Source organism: Felis catus, chromosome C1, assembly GCF_018350175.1.
Source record: "Felis catus isolate Fca126 chromosome C1, F.catus_Fca126_mat1.0, whole genome shotgun sequence".
Classification (NCBI taxonomy): Eukaryota; Metazoa; Chordata; class Mammalia; order Carnivora; family Felidae; genus Felis; species Felis catus.
Genome location: NC_058375.1, coordinates 218,888,734 through 218,914,008, shown reverse-complemented (window position 1 = coordinate 218,914,008; position 25,275 = coordinate 218,888,734). Strand labels below are relative to the sequence as shown.

At 49.2% G+C, this 25,275-nt stretch overlaps 1 protein-coding gene across 6 annotated transcripts in view; it reads right to left on the bottom strand.

Annotated features, from left to right (window-relative positions):
- Nucleotides 1–1,195: 1,195 nt before the first annotated feature.
- TRAF3IP1 (TRAF3 interacting protein 1) overlaps nucleotides 1,196–25,275 on the bottom strand; it is a 60,957-nt gene continuing 36,877 nt past the window's right edge. For 5 of the 6 annotated variants that reach the window (XM_019838973.3, XM_011285589.4, XM_011285590.4 and 2 more), the window contains 2 exons: nucleotides 4,334–4,557; nucleotides 1,196–2,836 (listed from right to left, as the gene is read on the bottom strand). In XM_019838973.3, coding sequence (XP_019694532.2) covers nucleotides 2,671–2,836; nucleotides 4,334–4,557 — 390 coding nt within the window. In that variant the 3' untranslated portion in view covers nucleotides 1,196–2,670. Of the gene's footprint in view, nucleotides 2,837–4,333; nucleotides 4,558–7,274; nucleotides 7,800–25,275 lie in introns of those variants that run through there. The other variant, XM_019838975.3, reaches the window with a different exon arrangement.

Below are 25,275 nucleotides of genomic sequence, written 5' to 3'. Positions count from 1 at the left end.
AGAAAAATATAAAAGCTTTTTATTTATAAAGCGCATCGCAGGACAGCTAACCTCAGAGCCCAAGTGCAGGCCCCAGCTCGGCTCCGGAGCGTGACAGGAATTCCGGCCTCTGCCGCTAGGGGGCCTCCGCGACTCCCGTTCTCACTTCCACCCTCTGCTGCGGACCGCGTGGAAGCCTGCTCGAAGGAGGCCGCGGTGCTTGGCTCCTCGGAGGCGTGGCCACGGAGGCGAGGAGGCGAGCGGCTCTCTGCATCGCAGGCGTGGGTGGAAGATTCCAGAGCTGGGCTCGGAGTCCAGCTCTGAGCGGAATGTCTTCCCCATCGGCGGGAACGGCTGAGCACATGGTCTTGCTGTGCGCGGCCTCGTTGGAGCCGGATTCTTGCGGAAGCTCGAGCAAACGGGTCACCCTCGGCCTGTGACCTTTGACATCTACCTGTTCATTCGGCTGCGGGTCCCCGCCCTGCTGGCCCTGCTTTCGCTCTATGCCCTGACACTGCGCACGGACGGAAGATGCGTCTCAGTGAGCCGGGCGCAGCTTAGCTATCAAGTCCAAGTACACTTCAGGGGACCTGTCAGCACCGAATGCAATTCCAGGCCACCCCAGATCCTAACCCGCACTTCGTGCCACTAAATGACATCATCTTCACAGATTCCAGTCGTTACTATTTTTTTAAGTTGCTTACTGAAAAGAAAAATAAGCGTGAATACGGGGGCAGAAAGCTCAAATTTTAGTCCTGAATTATTTTTTTCCAAAGCTTTACGCATTCTCTTCGAATGTAAATTAGCGTCAGCTCAACTTTTAAATTAGAACTCCTGCAGTGTGACTTCAGTACTTCCTGGAAACGTCTCAGCCAAAGTAGAGGAAAACACTTAATGATCTCCTTTGTGTATTTTCTCAAAGTAATGAATAACCTGAGGACTGACTGTGCCTATGATAAGATACGGTCATAATCACATGCAGAGACTTTCTATAACTTCATGAATGATCCTGAAATTTCTGATAAATGCTTACCTGGCTTATAAAACCTCAGTTTACACAGAAGAGGTGTAAGTGTCATGGTACGAATGAAAAGATAAATTTCCCTGAACTTTCTTCACCAGAAAAAGCAAAATACGCACATTTGAAAATAAAAAAACTCCCAAATGCTTATAAATGTTTTTTCCAGGTGTGAACTGAATTGCACAACCCATACGCTTCTAGCAAAAATATGTGATCGTTTTTAATGATTTATGTATAAAATAAAAATAAATTTTATGATACAATTTGATAAACTACTTCATACAAAATCTGACTCACATAAAATGTATGCAATTTTTGTGCAACACAAAAACTCTATTCAGATATACAAATTCATAAAAGGCAGACATCTTGAAGCAAAACAGTCCCTGTAGGGCTAAGTCGTTCAACTCGGTAGGAGAGAGAGAAGTGTACGAAGGACAGTTAACTGGCCGGCCGCCCGCCTCCAACAATGTACTCAGCACAATCTGATCACACAATTTAACGGTGCGCTGTAGAAACGAGGAGATGGCCCGTGTGTGGAAACGGCGGAACTTAATCATCGGGTGTCAAGCTTATTCAGCTTGGAAGATCACGTAACTGCCTTAGAAAGGGACGTATTTTGGAAATGCCAGGGAGAACCTACCCATGCCATTCGTGCTAACCCTTAAAGAAGCAAAACTCCTCAGGCAATTCTAGCGTTTCAGTGGCACTGCGTGGTTCACACGACAAATATCTAGAAATAACGGTATCGGGACCCAGAACCCAAGACCTGTGAGTATGTCTCTGACCAGGGGAAAGCCTTTACATACAAAGTTAAGACTTTCGTAAGTGTTGACGGTATCGTATGTGAAAAACTAAATATAAACCATGTTTTTAAAAACCCTTGCTTTAAAAAACAATTTCCCAAAAAAATGGTAACATCAAAAAAATGGGGTCAACTGGTGCATCCTTCGAAGTCTTCCTGCCTCCCAGGGACGCACGACTGAGCGCGGAAGAGGGAAGAGGCCGAAGCCGCGGGCGCAGGACAGCGAGGCCCCCCACCCGGACTCACTGCTGCCTCCGTGGGGAGAACCTGGGGGCCAGACTCCCGCCAAGGACATACTGAAACCTCCTCAAATCTCTGAACTTTAAGGCTGTAAACACAAGCCAGAGGCAACAGGGACCCATGAGAAAATGACCTCGAGCAGCGTGGGCCGTGGGTAAGAGGTTTAAAAACCTCCCGCGTGCCTCCTAGAGATACAGGCTCAAATGACCCCTCTGCAAGGGGGGATGAACTCAAAGTCGACCTTGCTCATCAAAGTCGACCTCGCTCTGCGTGTAAGTGCCAGTGCCCGACTCGAGGCCTGAGACCTGAAGACGAGGGACGCGGGTCTCCCTCGGCGCACCAGCACCGCTGGCCTGCTGGAGGATTCTGGCACAGAGCTGAGCACAGAGGCCGCGACGGAGACACGGAGAATACGCGTGTGGGAGTCCCCTCCACGGGCCACACCCCCGCAGGAGGAAGGTACGAGAACACGGCCCTTCCGGGCGGGAGCGTGCCTGCGCGTCGATCGGAGGACACCGAAAACTTCATTTTTTTCGGGAAACTGAGCTTAGAGAGGAGCGAGGCTCTCTCTGCCTTTTTATTCTCGGCCCGAGGAGGGCTGGCGGCTTCCGAGACGTCCGAGCGTTCACCTTCTGGAACTCAGAGTGATGCTGCACACCATTTTCTGGATCTTCTCGTCGTTCCTCAGGATGTTGGCCTTCACGGCGCAGATCTTGTCCTGCTGGTCTCTGATCAGCTGCTCCAGCTCCGCCAGCTCGGCCTTCAGGGGCTCCACGGCACAGTCCGTGATGCTGGCGGGAAACAACACAGGGGCTCGTGAGGACCACGCGGCTCCGCGGACGCGCGCTTCTTGACCGAAACGACACAAGAAGACAAACGGTGGTTATTCACGGCATCCACAGAAAAGGGCTAGGAGTACGAACACGCTCGGGTGATGACACGGAGGGACGAAAGCCTCACGCCTGGGAACGATGGGGGTCACAGCCTCACCGCGACCCGAAGTGGAGTCAAACGTGAAATTATACACAGGAGCCTAATGTGTCTGAAGTCTTTACGTGACATGCGCTGCAGAGAGCCCTGGGGACGGCACGGCCACCAAGACCGCCGCCCCGGGCAGCCCTCCACCTCCCTCACCTTCCTCCAGGGGGAGGCTCACCCAGCTGCAAGGGCTTCCCCCCAGAGACCCTCCCCCCGGACTCCCTTGCCCAAGGCATGAGGCCTTTCAGTGCTGGGTTACGTGCCCGGAAAAATCTAGAACATACCTGGGAAGGCAGAGATCAAATCAGCCTTTCCCTTTAGTTTTTTTTAAGCATATCAATACAGAATAAATACAAAAAGAGTGATGGTGTCCAACCATCCTGCCATAAAGCAACATCAGTTTTGCGAAGGAAGAACCATCTGGGTGCTACTTTTTAGTACGTTAAATGAAACGTAAGAAGTGCTAACAAATGACCACGCTGGACTCGGCACCAAAAAGTTCTCGGTGATTTCCTAACTCCTGTCGTGCTGGAATTTAAAATCTTAAGGAAATTTTTAAGAATAAGCAGACTAATAAAAGAGTATAGCTTCGTTATAACACAGCTTATTATACGGGCTTAGAGATATATCACTGAGTCCAATCAGATACTTTTCTGGAAAAAAAAAAAAACATTAACAACTGATATAGTTTCATGCTGGGACGATTTTAAATACAGACTGTCAAACATTTCCCTAAGATAAGTCTCTCTTTAGCGGTTCTTTTCCTTCACGGTAGCAATTTCGAAATGGGTTCACCTGCATTTATTTCTTCTGGAGTAAAAAGTGAAAACACTGCCAAACTACAAACAGTTACAAAATTGGGGGGATTGTGGCAAGACACATAAAAAAATAATACCCATACTGCACAGTTCCCCATAGTCTTTACTGCCTACGTCTAATTACGTGCGAAAGGTAACTCCAAATCTTTCCTACTTGTTACAAAGAAGTGCATGTTGCGGTATGAATGCAGAAGATGCCGCTTTTGGGGAGGGTGGTGGTTTCCTGGGAGATGTCCCCCCGGCCCTGGGCAGATGTGGGGCCCCCCTCCCCGGCCCCATGCCCCCACTGACCTCTGTTCCTCCTGCAGGGGAGATGTCCCCCAGGCCCCGGGCAGAGGGGAAGGCTCCCCATCCCCCCGGGCCTTGGGCAGATGTGAGACCCCTCGCCCCCGCCCCCTCACCCCTGCCGACCTCTATTCCTCCTTCAGGGGAGATGTCCCCCGGGGCCCTGGACAGATGTGGGGGCCCCTCGCCCCCCTCGCCCCTGCTGACCTCTGTTCCTCCTGCAGGGCCTCGGCGTGCTGCTTGTTCTCACTGTGCCACAGCTGCAGCTCGTTCTGCATGGCGTCCACGTCCTCCTGGATGTAGTCCATGATCTTCCCCAGGGGAAGCGCGCTCTTGCACAGGGTCTGGATGGACGCACGCAGCTTCTCTATCTCCTTGGAAACGATGTCCTTCTCCTTCTTCCACGCTGACTCAGAGACAAGCAATTTCTCCTGTGGTCGGTGGGGGAAACAGGAAGAGAAGGAAACATCCTCATTTCTGCGGGCCTGCCGAGGGCGGAAAGACACGGGAGTGGGGACAGTACTGGCTCGGGACCCACTGTCCTTCCTGTGAACGTGACGCTTGGGCCAGCCGCAGCCCCGAGCCATGGGAGCAGGTACACTGTGCCCACCGGGGGTCCGTGCCTTCCCTTCTCAAGGGTAGAGGGGTCTTGACCCGGAAGGCTGTCTAAAGGGCAAATTTCTATAAAGTAAGATTTATTCCCCAACTGACCAGAAACTTATAGTTACTGTTACCAAGGCTTAGGGACACTGATGGTTTTCCCAGACAGACTGGCAGAAAAGGGATCTGACCCTGCACCTCACTCCTTGAACGGACCTCTTTTCCGTCTCAAATGACACCGCAACCCAGCTCGCCAGGCTAAAGGAGGAAGGGAACCCTCCAGAGAGGAGGAAACCTGGCAACGTGGAAAGGAAGGAGAGGAAGTCTGCAAGCAGGGCACGGCCAGCAGCACCAAGCCAAGCGGAGGGTCAGCTGGAGAGGGCTGGACTGAGCTGGCTGGTACAGAGGTCAAGGAGCCTGGGGCCTCGGTGGGAATCACTGGTGCAGAGGGTAGGGGGGAGGTCTCACACAGTAGCAGGCAAAGGAGGGAAGGAGACAGAGGCAACTGGAAAACTTCATTCAGTTTTGGCCAGGAGTTGCTGGGCTCTTTGGCAACCGACGTTTACAATTCTCTTCGTATGAGCTTTTATCACAGACATCTCTGAATTTCAGAAATTGACGTAAGTGACAAGAACCAATGAATAGTTTGGCTTCTTGGAAAACCGTTCCCAGGATAATGGATACTGTTTAGGAAGCCCTTCCTGGATGTTCCTGCTCCACAAGGCTGGCTAAGGTGTCACTGCTTTACTGACTTAGAGTATGAGTCAAATGCTGTTAATTAAATTATAACTAATTAACTTGTTTTTATCATATAACCATTTGTGTTACAATTAAATTATAACTAATTAACTTGTTTTTATCATATAACCATTTGTGTTACTTCTAATGCCAGTTTCAGACTGTAGGATCCAGGAGGGCAGGAGCCCTGTGTCTGCATCCACTGTGGCCCATATAGGTTCTCCTTAAATATCTGCCAAACTAACAAATGAAGTGACCAAATAGTCTGCCTCTCAAGATTCTGGCTCCACTACCTACTGAACTTGGACAAGCACGTGGAAAGTCTTAACATAATGCCTGGCACACAGAAAATGTTAAATAAACATGAGTAGAAACAAAAGGTAAAACTCATAGAACTAGTAAGAGTTAGGCAAGGTTGCAGGATATAAGATAAATATACAAAAATAAATTATACGTCTATATATTGTCATCACATGGACACTGAAATTAAAAATACAGTGTCATTTACAAGTGTATACGTAAACAAAAGAGAAAAGTATCTAGGTGTAAATCTAACAAAATATGTGTGGAACTTGCATACGAAAATTACATAATGTGGATGAAAGAAATCAAAACAGATCTAAATAAATGGGGAGACATACCATGTTCCTCAACTGCAAGATTCAAACATCATGAAGATGTCAATTCTCCCCAAATTGATATACAAGTTTAATAAAATTCCTATCAAAATTCAAACTAAATTTTTTGGAGACACAGAAAAGATTGTCCTGAAACTTATCCAGAAAGACAAAGGATCTAGAATAGCTAAAATATTTTTTAAGAAAGAAATAAAGAGGGAGCAATCAGTCTATCTAATTTCAGGACTTATTATGTAGCTACAGCAATCAAAGACTGTGTGGTATTGGCAGGATAGGCACATAGACCAATGGAACAGAATGAAGAATCTAGAAATAGACCCTCAACCAAGTATGCCCATCTGGTTTTTGACAAGAGTGCAAAAGCAATTCAATGAAAGAAATAGAGCCTTTCAACGTGTGGCACTGCAGTAACTGGATATCCAGAGGGGGAAAAGGAACCTTGACCTAAGTCTCATTTCTTGTACAAAAATTAACTCAAAGTGGGTAATGGACTTACATATAGAACGTACAAGTACAAAACTTTTAGGAAAAAACCTAGGAGAAAACCTTTGGAATTTACGGCCAAGCAAAGAGTTCTCCCACTTGACCCCAAAAGCATGACTCATTAAGGGAAGAGGTGACAAAGCTGACTCTGTCACAGTCAAAAACTTTTGAAGACCCTGTTGAGAGGCTGAAAGACAAGTTGGAGAGAGAACATACTTCCAAACCGTGTATCTGACAAAGGACTAGTATCTAAAAAATATAAACTCTCGAAACTCAATAGTAAAAAAGCAAACAGGAAATCCAATTAGAACATGAGAAAAGACACATATAGACATTTCACCAAAGAGGATACACGGATGGCCAATAAGCTCATGAAAAGACGTTCAAAATCATTACTTATCAGGGAAATTCAAACTGAAGCTACAATGTGGTATCACCCTACACCTACCAGGGTAGCTTTAAAAAAAAAAGGAGTGACAATACCAAAGGCCGGTGAGGATGCAGAGAAACTTGATTACTTGGACATGGCTGGTAGGAATGTAAACTGTACAGGTTCTGCAAACAGGTTTTGGAAAACAGTTGGGCAGTTTCTTGAAAAACTAACATGCAACCAGCAGACGACCTAGCAACTGTACTCCTGGACACTTATTCCAGAGGAATGAAAAGTTATGTTCACACAAAGTCTGTACTGAATGTTTACAGCAGCTTTATTCAGAGTAGCCAAAAATTAGAAACAACCCAGATGCCCTTCAACAAGTGAGCAGTTAAAGAAACAGCGCTACACTCACATGTGGGACAACACTCAGCAATAAAAAGGAACGAACTGCTGATTCACGCAGCCACCTGGATGGTTCTCCAGACAGTTATGCTGCACGAAAGCGGCCAATCTCCAAAGACTACATGCTCTATGACTGCATTCACAGAACGTTCTTGAAATGACAACATTGTAAAAGTGGAGAACAGTTAGCGGTTGCCACAGGCTGAGGAGGGGGTGAGGTGGGAGGGGAGGGGAGGGAATAGGCGTGGTTGTAAAAGGGCAACAGGAAGGATCCTTGTGGTGATGGAACTGTTCCGTATCTTGACGGCATCAAGGTCAATATCCTGGTATGATATTGAACGTGGCTTTACACGACGTATCGGTGGGGAAAACGGAGTATATGGGACATCTCCAAAGGCCGGTGAGGATGCAGCAAAACTCGATTACTTGGACATGGCTGGTAGGAATGTAAAATGTACATTATTTCTTGCAACTGCACGTTGAGTCTACAGTTATGTAAAAATAAACTTCACTGACGAAAAAAGTTAGTGGCCACACAAATGCCTTTCAAGTAAAATGCTAAATGACCAAAATGAACTCAAGACAATAAAAAACTACTTCTCAAGGGAAAAAAAAAAAAGTGTTGTCTTTATTATATCCAGATTAGTAAAACTCTGACTTAGTTGAGCAATTTAAAATTCTACTAAAACCCATTCATAATGCTTAGTAAATAATTCCCACGTACTTGGCATTGTGTCGAGTCTGATACAAAACTGTTTAGGGTGCAGAGCTTAGCATGGCTAATATGTGTAAATGTGCGATAAAACAGGTGAGTTGCAAGGGAGACAAAGACACTAAGGGGTTATCTGGCCAAGCTCCCTATTCTGGGTCACCGTGTCAAACTCCCTCATAGCTATGAATCACAGCGCCAAGCAGAATTGGGAACACTAATCTTACGTTTATAAGTTTATTTTTAAGGGGTTAAGAATTCAAAACAAAATGCATTTGGGCTGGGATTATGAGTCGGGAGAAACTTTTATCATTGCTGCAAACACGCTGTGGCAAAACATCAAAATTCTGGCATTAAAAAAAAAAAAACCAACCAACTACTTCCATCTAAACGAACATGGCAGGGTGGGGTGGATAAGCCAGTGATTATTTGCTTTAAAAGCACACCCCTCTGACGACAGACTGATTTATACACAGCCCGTATAGCTGTGTCAGCGAATTTCCAGACCAACGTAACATTATAAACCCTTGTTTTATAGACTTTTAATACGTATAGTGAAATATGAGAATCTAGCACCGTATCCACCACCCAGGAATCAGTCACACGAGCCACGCTCAATTTCTGGGAGCACAAGAGGAAGATACAGTGAAACTCCACCATTATACGTCCACTACCGAAACGACGGGGAACACAGGGAGCCTTTGGGGAAACGCGCGGGCCAGCGGTCGGAACACGTGCTCTGCACGTACGAAGCCTCGCCACCTCCTCACTGTATGGCCCCGGGAGCCTCACTTGACCTGCCTGTAGCTCAATGTCCTCACCATAAAATGGAAATAATAATATTTACCCTGTAGGTAAGATTAAATGGGATCATATAAAATAGGCAGCCCGGAGCCTCGCACGTAGTAAACCTTCAATGGGCGTTAACCGTTGCCATAAATTTCTCGGACAGAAAGAACGGAAGCACGAGCCCCTGCGGGACGAGGCCCGCGTGCTCTGCCTCCAGTGCGGCGACGTGGCCCTTCTCTCTCTCGGGCGGACTCGTCAGCTACAGAGGACTCGAAGTCGGGCCTGCTCTGAGCACTCTGCTCCGAGCACTCCGGCACGTACCGGAAAACACGTGCGGGTGGAGCGGCGGCACCAACTGACCAGCTTCAGAGAGACAGGATCGTTCATCGAGAATACACCCTCCTCCCCGACACGGTCCCGTCCCCAGCTCTACTTTGTGAACGTGTAAATGGCCCGCTGCCACGAAATCAGATCTCGAAACTCTCTGCCGGGAGAGCACATCTCTGGGCCACACTTTTCTGCGGCACTCCGGCCACGGCCTCGCTCTCCACGGGCGACGCGCACGGAGGTGGCAGCGGCGGGTCTCGCAGGGACACAAACCCACCGGGCTGTGGCCTCCGGCTCCTCGTGCAGCCTGCACACTGTTTACTCAGCTGCTTCTCCGGCAGGAAGGGCCTCTGACAAAGCGTTTCGGCGTCTGGCTGCCCACTTCGCACATGTGCTTCAGAAAGCGTGAGTTTCCAAGACTTTCCAGGTGAACGGCTGCTTGCTTCTGGGACTTCATACGATTTGCATTTACCACACGCACACTTGTCCCCAGAAATGTAAGCGTTTGTGTTTATGGCAACTTTCTAAGTTTATGGTGATTTATTCTAAGTCAAATAAATAAGAACCACTGACGTGGAAGGTTTGTTCCTTTAAATTTCGATCGCGATGCTTCACCAGAAGAAAACGCGGTTTTTAAAAGAATGCCTTAGGAGCCTGACCCTTAGGCACCGCCAGAAGTGTCTCAGGAGCAGGATTTAGGGTGCAACACGAGGGCTGTGGCATGTGCACACTGCCTTCCACTCTGTCTCTGGATCCGGGGGGTCACGAACGCTGCCGGGCAGAGCTCTACCCTACATTAAGCAAACCCAATAAACAAAGGCCTGAGTAATGTCGGGTGGGGAGAGGGAATAATAAATCAAAGAGTGTGAGTATTTGCTTTAAATAATATACTCTCCCATGACCTCGGGAACTGATTTATGTACAACCTGCCAAAAGTTCATTTTCTTCGTAAGCCGAGAGTGCCTGCATCCGAGTTACAAGAGAAAGGCAGAGATCGACAGAGTAACTATTCAGAGTGTCCTGTTCATCCAGAGATATTCTACCGCCAAGCTTCTCTGTCAACCAAACATGTGTCCCTAGCGTGGGTCAAACCCGATCCCTTGAACGCACAGTAAAATAAAACAGTCTGCCATCAAATGCTTTAACCTTTTTGCACACATACAAAAAAGCGTATAAAACATAAATGGTATAACAAAATGCTAAAGTGACTCCAGCAGCCTTCGCCTGGGTCAAGAAAACCAACCTTCTCAGGGTCCCCAAAGCCCCAGGCTACGACCACGCTGCCCTCCACGTGGTCCACTACTGGGTCTGTGTGCACCTGCGTGTTTCCCTGTGTGCCCGTCTCCCTCGTAGGGTGCAGACGGAACCACACAGTACATTTCCACACGTGTCTGCCCCTTCTGCTCAACGTTCTATTTAAGAATCAACCATGTAGCTACAAACACCTGTATACCGTTCATTTGCATTGCTGAACAGGTATTTCATCACACAAATATACCATGATTTTATTCACCCGCTCTACTGCTGATGGACATTTGGGTTGTTTTTGGTCTGGGGCTCCGACAATAACTATTTAGGAAAAGTGATCATTCTCAACAGCTAAGTAATGAGTCGCTACTACAACTGTTAAACAGACCACTGTGGACGACCTTATATATGTCCCGATGCACATGTGCACAGCACTCACTGGGATGTGCAATGACCAAGGGCATTGCTGGGCCAAAGGGCGTGTAGTTCTTCATCTTCGTGACATAACGTCAAAGAGTTTTCCATTTAATGGTTGTACCAACTGACAGCAAATATTTTTCATGAACCGGCATTTTGTTTCTGTGCATATAAAGGAACATCAACTCCTAGGGCATTTCCACAATCTGACAGCTGCGGGTAAAATCTTCTCAATTATTTCACGGGCAGTCAGGAAGATGCTGTTAAGAGAAACCTTCCAGGAGAAGCCGCGTGCCCGGACGGGGCCACACAGCCACGCGGGCGACGACCCGCCTCTGCCACTTACGGCCTAACAACCTCAGACACAATAACTCTGTGACTCTGTTTCCAGGCCTAGGAAAGGAGGATGGCGCTTATCTAATAAACTACGGTCAAGTTAAATGACGCGATGTCTGTAGCTCCTTAGTCGTAACAAGTGCTCTAGAAACGGCAGCTGTTGTTCTAGTGGTCTCTGCTGAGAACTGGTTGGTAAACTTCCACGGGAGGAAAACGCACGCCACAGCATACCTCGTAGCACCTGGCACAGAACCAGAGCTCGCTACACGTTAGCTCCTTCCACAGACACTGGCGGCCGTGGACGGCGGGGGGCGGGGGAGGAACCGTCGTGGAAGTCTGTGGAAAGTACGACTGAGGAGGCTCGGCCTGAGGCCCAGCGGGGTCACCACAGCGGCTGCAGGTTAGGGCACAGCACAGAAGCGACGGCTCTTCAGACTGGCCTTTCTGACTTCCTTGAAAATTGGAAATAGTTTTAAAGCCATCTTTTATCCCACAGGGAGCCGATCTGACTGACAAAGCCAGCAGGCAACAGGGAGATGCAGAGCTCCAGTTCTCAGCCCCGACAATCTCTCCTCTACTTAAAGTAACCAGAGTCATACTGGCCTAAAACCGGTCCTTTCAAACATTTTGATGAAAAGCTATTCTCACATATTTATTCCCAGATGAACCTGAGAATATTCTTTGCCAAGCTCCAGAACATCCACTGAATACTTACTGTTATTCCATTAAATTTATACAGTAAGTCGAGGGAAATAACATCCCTACCGTATTGATTTTCCCACCCAGAAACACTCTCTTGACTTTTTCCAGGCCCTTTGCATCTCTTGGTAAAATTCTGCGGCTTCTCAAAATAGTTACTATAAACTTCTTGTTAAATGCATGGCTTGGTAAGTTACATTTTTGTTCCCAGTTCTGAAGAGGAACTTCAGGCACATTATTTTCAATGGGTTATTGCTGACTTGCAGGAAAAACACGGACTTGGGATATTTATTTTGTCACTGGCCACCCTATGCATTTTTTCTCTAACAGTTAACCTTTTGGGGGTCAATTTCCTTGGCAGACTGCTGTCATTTCAAGTAATGATGACCCCGTCTCCCCCCCCCCCCCCCCCCCCCCCGTTAAAGAACTCCACGCCTCGCCTCTTTCTGTGCTGGCTAGAGCCCCCAGAATAGTCGGACAGGGTTGTGTTTCGCAGCCCTGTTCCCGAGTCTGGTGGGAACACACACAGTCGCTCACTGCCACGTAGGGTGCTGATGGGGACACGCGCTCTCTTACGGAGGCACCTTCCCATTCCCAGGTCACTGCACGCTCTAGTTGCAAAGGATGCTGAAGTTTATAAGCGCCATGTCTTCTTAAGAGGCAACACGCTCACGGGGCGCCTGGATGGCTCAGTCGGTTGAGCGTCCGACTTCAGCTCAGGTCATGATCTCATGGTCTATGGGTTGGAGCCCTACGTTAGGCTCTGTGCTGACAGCTGAGTCTGGAGCCTGCTTCGGATTCTGTGTCTCCCTCTCTCTCTGCCTCTCCCCTGCTCACAGTGTCTCTCTCTCTCTCTCTCTCTCTCTCTCTCTCTCAAAAATAAACATTAAAAGAAGATAAAAAAAAAAAAAAGAGAGAGAGAGAGAGAGAAATAACACACTTACTAGTGACTTTTTTTGGTTCAAGAATAGTTTCTTGGGAGGTAAGCCATGGTCAAAGGGTGCTGCAACCACTGACCTCCACCTGGTTTTAGCTGAAAGGCTGCCTCTTCCCTGGATGTAGCGGCAGAGATGAAAAGGAAATGCTATTCATGGAAACAGAACTATATTTATCTGATAGAGGTGGATCTTCAGTCCTAGAACATATTCTAGTTCACTCTTAATTATATAAAATACATGATTTAGGAACAAAATATTAGTTCCTAACCATGATTTCTAGGGTTCTATAATTCTGTTAAAATATCCCAAGGAGACTCTGGCCAGAATGGAAAGGCCAAAGTAGGAAACAACTAGAAAACACCAAAACATCGGATGCAGCTGTTTCCAGCCCACATCTGACTGAGAGCCCGAGAAGGGACGGGGGCCAGCCCGCCCTCACCCTCGCTCGCTGTGTGGGGACAATCTCCCGGCTCTGGCTCAGAACATGAGGGTGTCGGTGAGCCGAGGAGGCAGAGAGCCCTCTGTGAGGCAGCAGACGGGGAGGGCCAGCCTCCAGGAGGGGCCGGGAACCGTCTTAGACAATTACCCATGGACGAAGAGAGCCTGTGTGGAAACCCCGGTTTCCAGAGAAGTTCCAGCACACCGATGGAGGAAAAAAAAAACAAAAACAAAAACAAAATACACACACACACACACACATACACACACACACACACACACACGAGTTTGGAAGCATTGAGAAGGGTAAGAGGAACGGTCTGACTCTACCCCAATCACCTCTCCAAGAGGACAGGGTGGAGGGCCAGGAGAGACCTCAGCTCATGATCTCTCCCATGGGGGAAAGTGACAGGGTGACAGGGGGTGAGGGAGCACCTGGCCTCCTCAGCCATGCAGGACGCTGCCGAAGAGGCCCAACATCTCTCTCACCCTTGCCAGACCACTGCATCTTGAGCCGTAGGACTAGGGGGCAGGAAGCAGCTGGGAGAAGGCAGACAGGACTCTCGGAGGGCATCAGAGGGACCCAGGTCCTACTGCACTGCAGACCCCGCCAGAAAATCCACCCTGCCCGTGGATCCCCACCCCCACGGGCCCACACCCACACACCCCCGCCCTGCTGCTGGCTCCCTGTGTGCACTCCTGATGGCAACACAAGCAAGCTTTGACAGCCAGCCAGAGAGAACTGCAAAGCCAGTGCGAGTCTGCGGGCCAGGGAGCGGCCACAAACAACAGCTGTAGTCGGCCCCTGGGGAAGCAAAAGGGAGCTGTCAGCGCCTGCCTGCCTGCCCTGGGGCACTGCAGCGTGGAGAGAAGGCACAGAAACTCAAGAATTCTGCCCCGAGAGGGAGCAAGAAACACAGGGCAGGTGGGTCCACACAAGGTCTGAAAAAGCATCTGAATCCCCAGCAGGGCTGACAGAGGTTACGTGTCTCCTGAAGTCGGTGAGGCAAGATGAAAGCGATCACTGCTACTTCAAGGGGAAACACAGCAACACAGGACTCCAAGGAACGTGACAGTCAGGGAAGCATCGACACCACCAAATATCTCCGTAACTGTTCGGTAACTGACCCCAAAACGGGGAGATCTGCGATCTACCTGGTGAGGAATTCAGAACGGGTCTTTTAAGGGAGCTCAGTGAGCTACGAGAAAACACAGAAAGACAGTTCAATGAATCAGGAAGATTATACATGAAAAGAATGAGTGGTTTAACAGAGAGAGAGAAATCATGAAAAACAACCGCACAGAAATTCTGGAGCGGAAGATCCTATGAACAAAATGAAAACAACACGACGGAGAGCGCACCAACGTCATGATGCATCAGGAGGAAAGAATGTGTGAATTACAGGACAGACCTCTGAGGACAACAGAACAGGACAAAAAGAGTGAAGGGGGTAAAGAAAGGCCACGTGACCGTGGGATACCATCAAATGAAGCAATCTGAGCATTACTGGAGCCCAGAAGGAGGAGGGGGGAGGAGGGGGAAGGAGGGGCAGAAGGCTTCTTCAAGGAAACAATGGCTGAAACGTCCCAAGTCTGGAGAGAGGTCTGGGTATTCCAAGTTCATGAAGCTCACGAGGTTCACCAAACAAACTCACCTTCAGGAGATCCTCTCCAGACACCTTATAACAGAACAGGACCACACACAAAGAGGGAATCTTCAAGGCAGCAAGAGAAGAGCTTGCACCTCACAAGAAACCCCATAAGGCCACAGATTTCCGGCCAGGAGGGAGCAAGGGGATACGTTTAGAGGCCGAGAGACACCAAGTGCCCATGAGAACACGACCCCGCAGAGCTGTCCTTCAGAAATGAAGGCGAGGAGACAAACACATTCCCAGACAGAGAGGAGGAGATTGCCAGCAGCAGGCCCGCCTCACAGGAAATCCCGAGAAGAGTCACCAAGCCGCAGTGAAAGGCGCAGATGAGAACGTGAGCGCGGCCGAGGAAACACTGGCGGAGATGAGCAGCCAGACTCAGGCCCCTCACGCTGCCAGGAGGAGGGGTGTCAGCCACTTAGCTCTGTATAAAGGTGAAAGAACAGAGTACTAAAAATACAGTCATAACCATTTGTTAATGAACACACAATATAAAGAGCTGAGCTGTGACACTGCAAACATAAAAAGGGGGAAGTCAAGGGTTTTAAAAAGAGTTTTTGTGTGCTTTTGAAGTTAGCTTATGACCAGTGCAAAGTAGAACCTTACCTATAAGATGTTTTATGAAAGCTTTGTGGTAACCATGAAGTAAAAACGTGCAGTGGATTCCCAAAACACAGAGAGAATGGAATCAGAGCATACCATGTGGGAAACCATTAATTCACAACAGACATCGCAAGAGAAGAACAGAACAAGAGAATTACAAAACAGTCGGGAAACAATAAGATGGTATTAGTACATCCTTACCTATCAGCAATTACTCTAAATATAAGCGGATTAGATTCTCCAATCAAAAGGCATAGAGTTGCCAGACGGATTAAAAAAACGAGACCCAGCCATATGCTTCCGACAAGACTCACTGTAGCTTTAGGGACACACAAATTGGCTCAAAAGGATGGAAAAAGATCCTCTACAAATGGAAACCAAAAGACAGGAGAGGCCACATGTATTACAGCGGACAAAACAGACTTTTAGCCAAAACCTGTGACGAGAGACAAAGAAGGTCATGTCACTATTTGCTGAGGAGGGCCAGCTCGTCCAGAGGACACGAACACTGTAAACACACGTGCACCCCAGGTCAGAGCACCCACGCACCATGCAAATACCGACCAGGGGAAGGAAGATCGCTTCTGGACCCCAGCTGCTTAGCCCCAGAAGCTCCATGCACACAGCCCCAAAAGACACCAGGCACCATGTTGCATGCTGTCTGTGGCAAGAAAACCGGTGGCATTTTGTGAACAGGACGGCGGGCTCCAGGAGAACCCTCGGAAAACCAAACCAGAGGAGCAGACTTAACAGACTGGGAAGAACTGAGATCATCGCAGAAGTCGCTCCCAGGAAGGTCCTTGCAGACCTTTCCTGCCGCCGCACTAGCGTTTACGCACGCCCCACACATGTGCACGCAATCGAAGTCACGGACACGCGTCTCTCCCACGTTCATCCCACCACACATTCCCCTGGTCTCTTTACGCCTGTGTGTTACATAGGCTTCAGGGCTCAGAGATCACCAGGTGCGTGGGGGCCTCTCACAGCAGTGCTACCTGGAGGGCAGAGCGCCATGAGATCAGCGAATGTGCTCAGGGAGGGATGGGCTCATCCCTGGTACTCACACAGCAACCTGGGCACATGGGTCATCCAGGGATCCGTCCAGGTCCCCATCCACTCATGGGAGCACAGGGAAGATGTATAACTGGCCCACACCCAGGCCACTGGACAAGGGCAGCGGGGCACGCTTTCTATCGGTTAGGAAGAAGCTTCAATATCGGCCTCACCTCCATAGCTTCCTGCTCAAATGAGCCAGATCCAGTTACCGCCACCACCCAGGGACCCAGGCAGGGACAGGCTCTGTCCTCTCCTAGCATTAAGACTTCCGGGGGTCTTTGGAGGGGTTGACGTGATCAGCCTTGTGCACAGGAACCAGAGGCCAGCATAGGCAGCTTCCCACCTTGTTCCTCCAGGGCCCAGCACCATCTGGACCAGAAGTTCTATGGCAGCTTCTGGAACCTGGCTGTGCATTAGAATCACCTGGGGAACTTTGTAAGCTACCGATGCCAGGACCGTGCCCAAAGATTGATCTCATGGGTCTGAGGAGGGGCCCTGGCACCAGTATTTAATAATATGGTCCTAATGCACCAGTGGCTCTAAGCAGATGTACCTGTAAGTACCTTTCAAAGGACGTAAGATTCCAAGTTCACTTGCTTTACATTTTACAATCACTTTCCATGCTACAGGCAGGGGCCACAAACAATCTAAGTTTAAAAATACACTTTAGGGGCGTCTGGGGGGCTCAGTCGGTTAAGTGTCCAACTTCAGCTCAGGTCATGACCTCACAGTTCGTGAGTTCAAGCCTTGCATTGGGTTCTCTGCTGTCAGCACAGAGTCTGCTCTGAATCATCTGTCCCACCCCTCTCTCTCTGCCACTCCCTTGCTCGCACTCTCTCTCTCTCAAAAATAAATAAACTTAAAAAAAATACACTTTAATGTTTATTTATTTTTGTGAGAGAGCTCACGTGAGTCAGGGACTGGGGGAAGGAGGAGCAGAGAAAGAGAGAGAGAGAAAGAGAGAGAGAGAGAGAGAGAGAGAGAGAGAGAGAGAGAGACCCAACCAGGCTTAGAGACCGATATGGGGCTTGAACTCACAAACTGTGAGACCATGACCTGAGCCAAAATCAAGAGTCAGATGCTTAACCGACTGAGCCACCCAGGTGTCCCTAAAAATATACTTTAAAAGTATTTTTCCCAGAGTGCCTGGGTGGCTCAGTCAAACATCTGACTTCAGCTCAGGTCATGATCTCATGGGTCCGTGAGTTCAAGCCCCACGTCGGGCTCTGTGCTGACAGCTCAGAGCCTGGAACCTGCCTCGGATTCTGTGTCTCCCTCTCTCTCTCTGCCCCTCCCCCACTCACACTCTCTCTGTCTCTCAAAATCAAATAAACATTAAAAAAAATTTTTTTTAAGTATTTTTCCCTTTTCCCTATCATCTCTGGAAATGACCACCAAGATTATTAAATTATTTTGCTTTTTATTTCCATCCCTTTATTAACTAATTGGATTTGCTATTTTAGATTTCATCATTCTTTGCCAAGCCTACTGCTACAATCTTTCTTACAGTTCTGGTTCCAGTTCTGCTTTTACATATTTAACCTCCTGAATTCTGACTGTATTTCATAGCCCCGAAGTACCATCGAATTCACCATCAATCATACCCGGCAGCCTCTGGGCAACGTGAAGGCCACGCATGTTAACGGTCGGCACGTGAACTGGCAAAGAAACGCGCAGGCCTGTAACGAGAAGTCAGGCTATCCGAGGTCTTCGGCGGAAAATAAACGTCATGGGGTTAGTGGAGACTGTACGGAGTGAGTCGAAACACTAGAAGAGCAAAGGCAAATTCAAACACAGGAAGTCAGGTCCCAAGTACCCCTGCGAGTGGCGAGGCCACGCTGGCAACCACGTGCGGCAGGTGCCCTGACCCGCTGGCGCAGACGAGCGGTGAGCTCTGGCTTGTGCTCGCCACGCCCGACTCCTCCAGCCACCAAAAGTCAATCCAAAACCACAGCCACAGTCTCAGTGAGCGGTGGGCACCGGGGAAGGAGGTCAAGCAGGGTCAGAGACTGGTGGGCGATGGGGTAGGGGGAGGACTAATGGAGCCGCTGGACAGGGAAGGCCCCTCTGAAGGGCGGCCTGTGTGCGGGGACTTGCGTGGTGACGGGAAGGGTCTCTAAGCGAAATGGGAGTTTTCTCCGACAGGTCCTCCTACAGTCCAGCAGGCCCGAGATACCAGCAGCCTGCCTCCAGAAAACTCTGGACCGGCAGCACAGACGAGAGCAGGGAGAGACCTGGGCCTCAGGAAAACAGGCCCCCGATTATGTAGAGACACCTGCTCCTCCCTACTTCCCAAGGACAGCTGGAGTACCCGCGAGGAACAAGCCGCGTAACTCTGGGATCCTGCTGAGCCCCTGCCACAGGGCAGCTGGACTCTGTTCATCCCAGGGCTCCTGGGGCCAGGACGGAAGGGGGACAACACGAGGAGTCACTGGGAGCACACCGGAGAAGGACTCTCCCAGGCCCCCAGGCCTCACACCCACGTGCCCCGCAGGCAAGAGCAAAGGAACCCGGGCCGTGTCGGCAACGGCTGCCCACAGAACCACGCAGGCTCCGAGCTGCTGGACCTCAAGTCGTCATCGAATAGGAAGTGAACTCCTGCTTCTAAGCAGCAGCCCTAGGGAGACGCACCCCCAGAGAGGACGGAAGGGCACGCAGCCCCACAGTTCCACGACCTCCGTGAACCAGATCACTCCTCTGACTTACACTATTCTAGGGCATGGGAAAAACTTTTATAAAAATTAATTGCATAGGGGCACCGGGGGGGCCCAGTCAGTGAAGTGTCCGACTCTTGGTTTTGGATCAGGTCACGATCTCACGGTTCATGAGTTCAAGCCCCACATCAGGCTCTGCACTGCCTGGGATTCTCTCTCTCCCTCTCTCTCTTTCTGCCCCTCCTCTGCTCACTCACTCTCTCTCAAAACAAATAAACTTAAAAACATTACATAAAATGAACATAATCATGTTCCTAACAACTAGCAACAACAGCACACACATGTGTGAAAACTTCAGGCCAATGTCACTTGAATATAGACTTCCATTTAAAAATATTAGTAAACTGAGGGGCCGAGCTGGCTCTGTGAGAAGAGCATGTGACTCCTGGTCTTGGAATTGTGAGTTTGAGACCCACTGGGTGTAGAGATTACTTAAGTAAATAAATAAAATGTAAACGAACAAAAAATAAATTAAATATTAGTGAATTGAATATGGTTTCGCATTGGATGGTTAATAGACTATGACCAGGCAAAGGTTAGTTTAGGAACGTAAGGACTGCTCAGCGTTAGGAATCCATTAACAGATGCTAATCTCAACAGCTGCCAAAAAGACATTTGGTAACGTTCCACATCCACTTCTGATTACAAGCCTGGGAGATCGCCCAACAATCAGCAGGTGATAAATAAATGGCTGGTGAGGGAGCACGGACTCACAAAACACCGTAACTTGTAATCGTAAAACAAGTTCATATGAAGGTTTAAACAAAGGCTACACAAATATTAGTAACGTAAGTGTCCAACTTGGAAATCAAAAGGACAACAGAATGAACACAAAGAGAGAAAAGGAAGGAAATTAAGAAAACGGGAGAAATCAGTGAACAGAACAAAGATACAAAACAGAAGGTCAATGGAACCCAAAACTATTGGTTTAAAAAGACTAACAGACAAACTTCTGGAAGCACTGCCTCAAAAAAAGAAGAAAAAATACAAATTAGTAGCATTATTAATAAAAACAGAACAAAACTGAATTTCAAATAAAGCAGATGTTAAAAGGATTCTATCAAGAGCTTCTTTCCAATAAACTTGAGGACTTAAAAAGAAATTAATAACCAAAACTGACTCAAGAAGAAACAGAAAGTCTGAATGCTCCCATAATTAATATAAAAATAACAGCAGTAGACTAAAATTTTCCTATAAAGGAAACATCACACTCAGATGGTTCTATGGACAAGTCCCACCAAAATGTCAAGAAACATACCTTTCTTTCCATCATCTACTGTATCTTCTAGAACACAGAAAAGAACTCTCCCTGGTTCACTCTTCACCTTGGGACTAACACAAGATAAGGATCATATGAGGAAAAGAAAATCATGGGCCCATCCCATCCGCGAATATAAATAGAAAAATACTAATTAGCAACCAGAATCTACCAATGGATGAAAAAGAGAAGACAGTGTAGCAATGTTGGTTTCATCTCAGAAATGGAACGATCACTTAATATCAGAAAGCTATAAATGCCATTTAGCGAACTAAAGAAATAAACGGAATTACCTCAATGCAGAAAAAGCATTCAATAAAATTCAACGCCCATTCATGAGAAAGCCCCATAGGAGGAAAAAATCAGACTTTGTCAGTCTGTTAGGTTGCTCGATGCTACATTAAGTCAGTCAGAAACGGGTAAACTCCAGAACTGTTACTAAAAATCAGAAAGGAAGAAGGTGTTACTATCGCTGTTATCGCTCCTCTCGAACTGGAGGTCCAGTGGGAGTAACTGGACAGCGGTGAGGACAGCGTTAGGACCGGAGAGGAGGAACAAGGCCACTGGGTCTCGGGGCAACGGCGACACGGGCACAGCGCAGGGGAGGAGCTCAGACGCGGGCCACACGCCTGCACCTGCACCCGGGCTCTGGTTCTCAGCAGTCCCATGGCCCCAGACAAGTCCCCCCTGATGCCCCTGCCTCAAACCAGGGGTGACAACAGTACCTGTCTGTACCTCACTCCTCTCTGGGTTAGTATCCAGCTGCTCCCATGGCACAGGAAACACAGAAGGATCAACAGACGTCTTTTTCAAACAACAGTTTTATCGAGGAAGCGATGGTAAGCACTCAACAGCTTGTACCCACCAATGACCAGGAAAAAAATCTAAAGCAGAGTCTTTCCAAGAGCAGAACAACCTCTAGAGTGCCCAGATACAAATCCACCAAATGATGGGCACAAGCGCCACAGAAAAAAGTCACAGATGTTCACTGAGAGGCATCAGAGGAGGCCAAATACACGAGAGATTGTGTTCACCAACACTCCTGCTGAGTTCCCAAGAGGGTTTTTTTGTGGCATTCACGAAGCTGCTTACATGGGGCACCTGGGTGGCTCAGTCGGTTGAGCGTCCGACTTCGGCTCAGGTCGTGATCTCGCGGTCTGTGAGTTCGAGCCCCGCATCCGGCTCTGTGCTGACGGCTCGGAGCCTGGAGCCTGGAGCCTGCTTCCGATTCTGTGTCTCCCTCTCTCTCTGACCCTCCCCCCGTTCATGCTCTGTCTCTCTCTGTCTCAAAAATAAATAAACGTTAAAAAAAAAAAATTAAAAAAGAAGTTGCTTACAGTACCTCTATGGGAGGTAAGGACCGGGAAGAGGCACATCACCAGACACAAGGCCTGTTCATAAAGCTGATCGAAGCTGTGTGGAATCGGGCAGGGCCAGGGAGAACAGACCGCAGCCTGCAGCCGGGCCCACGGCCTCTTCTTTTGGTTCAGCCCACAAGCGAAGAGCGGCTTTTACAAAACAAAGTTGAAAACAATATCGAAAGGGTAATATTTTGGGACACATGAAAGTTCTAGACGATTTGCCTTTCAGCATCCGTAAATAAAGTTTTACCGGAGCCCAGCCACACTCGCCCGTCTGCATGCTGTTTATGGTCGTGAAGCTGAAGACCGGTGACAGAGCGTGCGTGGTTCTCGCAGCTGCAAATGCGTGCGTGCCGACCCTTTCTAGAAAAAGCCTGCTAAGCTCTGGGGTCCAGGATCCAGAGAGCGCCGCAGGCACGCGTAACTTTCTCATACAGCAGAGGTAACATCACGGAGCCATGTGGGGAGGATGAAAAGCTGGTTATTCCTACTGGGAAAAAAAAAAACCAACGGCACCTCTGTCTCAACACAACACAGGAAAATCAACTCCAGGTGGATTAAGGACTGAAGTGTCAAAACAAAGTTTTCATCTTTTAAAGAGAATAAGTATCTTTCTGGCCTAAGAACAGAGGAGGATTTCTTAACTAAGACACCAAAAACATGAAGTGTAAGCGTGAAGGCCGAGCAACTTAATTACATTAAAATTAAGAACTCAGTCCTCAAAAAACACCTAAAAGAAAGTGAAGGGGGCAAGCTCTGAATGATGATTTTCATGTGACTTTACCTCCCTTGGCCCTCTACCGTCGATTCTGTTATTCTTCCATAAAACTGTGTTTCAGGCCAGGCTGGCTGCTTTTCTTCTCTTTGCAAAACTTACTCCTGAGAGAGCACACGCTAGCAGAGGAGGGGAAGAGAGAGAGGGAGGCAGAATCCCAAGCAGGCTCCATGCTGCCAGCGCAGGGCCTGACGCGGGGCTTGAACTCACGAACTGTGAGATCATGACCTGAACCTCGACCGATGGTCAGATGCTTAACCGACTGAGCCAGCCGGGCGCCCCCCCCCACTGCGAATTTTATACTATGTGTTTCAGGTCGGACTGGAGCTTTTCAGGTGCTTACACACCCCAGGGGACAGGTGGCCCCTGCACCCGTCAGCACAGGTCTGCCCCCTGCTTCTGCAGAGGTGTGGGTTTTTCACATTTGCTTTTCCTAGTTCTCTGGGTGAACTAGGTCTTAGGCAATTTATTTTTTCGAGAATCCAAGAGCAATGTTTCTTGAGCCCGTCCAACATCTGGGTAGATCTTTCCTGACTTCTACATCTGTAATGCCAACGTGACTAAATAGTAAGAATCCCGAGTCCACCTGTTTCCCTACAAATCCTGCAGCCCCAGCTCCCTCTTCTTCCAGCAGTTAGGGCTGCAGAGCAAATCTAAAAGCAACTCTGACTTTAGTTTTTTTTTAAAAGAACCTATTGTTTCTTACAATATGTTCTTTCCTGGAACATAAAAGCCCTTTTAAGGGCAGACCCACAGCAGGCTAAGTGCTCGCTCTCTGTGAAAGGACCCAAGTGCCTCTAAAAAACCATACTTTGTTCAACATCCCATCTAGGTCAGAAACTTACCATTCTCATCACACTTTACTTTGAAATCTGTATTACTGTCCAAACTACAACGTCCACATTGGGGCAGAAAACTACGGGGCAAGACAGCCGTGCCTGCTTCCCAGGCCTGGGGCCAGGCCATGTAGGGCTCCGCACCAGGACACAAGGTGAGGGGTCAGTGTGGGGCTCCCCGAGGCTACGGCACCTGCTTACCAGGTCCCCTTTTCCTCCAGAAGCATCGTGAAAACTTCCACTGTCTTTCCGCACAGGGTTTTAGTTCATTCTGCCAGGTGCTGCCTCATACGTGATCATCTGTTCCCGTCTACTTACCTGTCTCTTGTGACTTGTGTTTAATTAATTCGCTGAAAATTCATCTAGTCAACAAGTTAAGGGTAACTTTCGTCTAGCACCTTGCCAGCCACAGAAGAGACATAGGTCTCCACCTGACGAGATTCCATTCCAGGGGAAAGTCCTTGGTGGTTCTTTCCTCCTGAACCATTCAGTTCCGAAGCCCGTTAGATGGGCCAATCGAGGGAGCACCTGCACCGGGGTGGGGGAGGGGAGAGCCACAGGGCCCAGAGTCAGGACATCCACGTGGGGGAGGGGGAGAGCCACAGGCCTGGAGTCAGGACATCCACGTGGGGGAGGGGTGCAGCAGCCAGCACAGGGTGGAGGGAGTCCTATCCGGGGAAAATGGCTAGCCCAGCAGCGATGAGGCGCCTGCCCATGGGGCAGGGGTTGCTGGAGCCCAAGGTGGGTGTAGACGACATGCACCCGGGACAGCGGTGACAGCAGCAACAGGAGACACGGATTCATTCACCAACTCGATCTATTAAGGACAACAACATGTTCCTCATGACCGGACAAGGGAATTATAAACAAAGGGAAGAAACTAGCCCGATGCCCATGGTGCGCGCGCGCACACACACACACACACACACACACACACACACACACACACACACAGTTCCTGTGGCTCGGACACTGAGCGGGCCTGAGAGCTGACACACCACAAAGGCAGTGGGCACACAGACAGCAGATCTGGCTTCTGCCAAGAGGGAGCAGGAGAAATGGCGGCTCCGGGGGCAGGGAGAGTAGAGGAGGCGCTGGACACCCCAGTGAGCTAAGAAGGCAGCCAGAGCAGCCGGCAAGGACGCAGACGCCCACCTGAAGGGGCCCCCACTGGACAAAGCGGACACACCGTGAGCACCAACACAGGAGGCAGAGCGTCTACGCCCTTGAGGAACCCCGCCCACGTGAGCCCGCGATGATATGAACAAGAGGTCACACTGAGAGTAAGAGCAGGACACTCACACTTCACGGTACCTTCCAGAAAAGGCGAGTCATCACAGGGGGAAAAGGAGGCAGACAGTGGGGCAGCCTGGCAGGGTCCTCCGCGTGGGGAGACCCGGGCGAGCACCGCAGTCACGGGGTAGCAGGAAACGCGCCCTGGGACGGATGCTGGACCATCAGCCGCCTCCCTTCTGGGAGATTCCTGCCCCGGAGGCACTACCTGCATCTAACCGTGAACAACCCCCGCCACCCCCACCCCCCAGCCCAAGGGCCCCTCCACGAAACAGCTGACTGACCCTCTTCAAGGTCGACAAGGTCACGGAAGTGCAGAGGGCGCACTGTTTCCAGGCTGGGCGCTTCTATGCAGGGCGCGCTGGGAGGCCCGGGCTCCTGCGGTGCTGATGCAGAAGGTCCCAGTCTGCAGCAATCGGTCAAGTACTCAGGGATGAGGTCGGCCATTGGTTCTGAGCAGTTT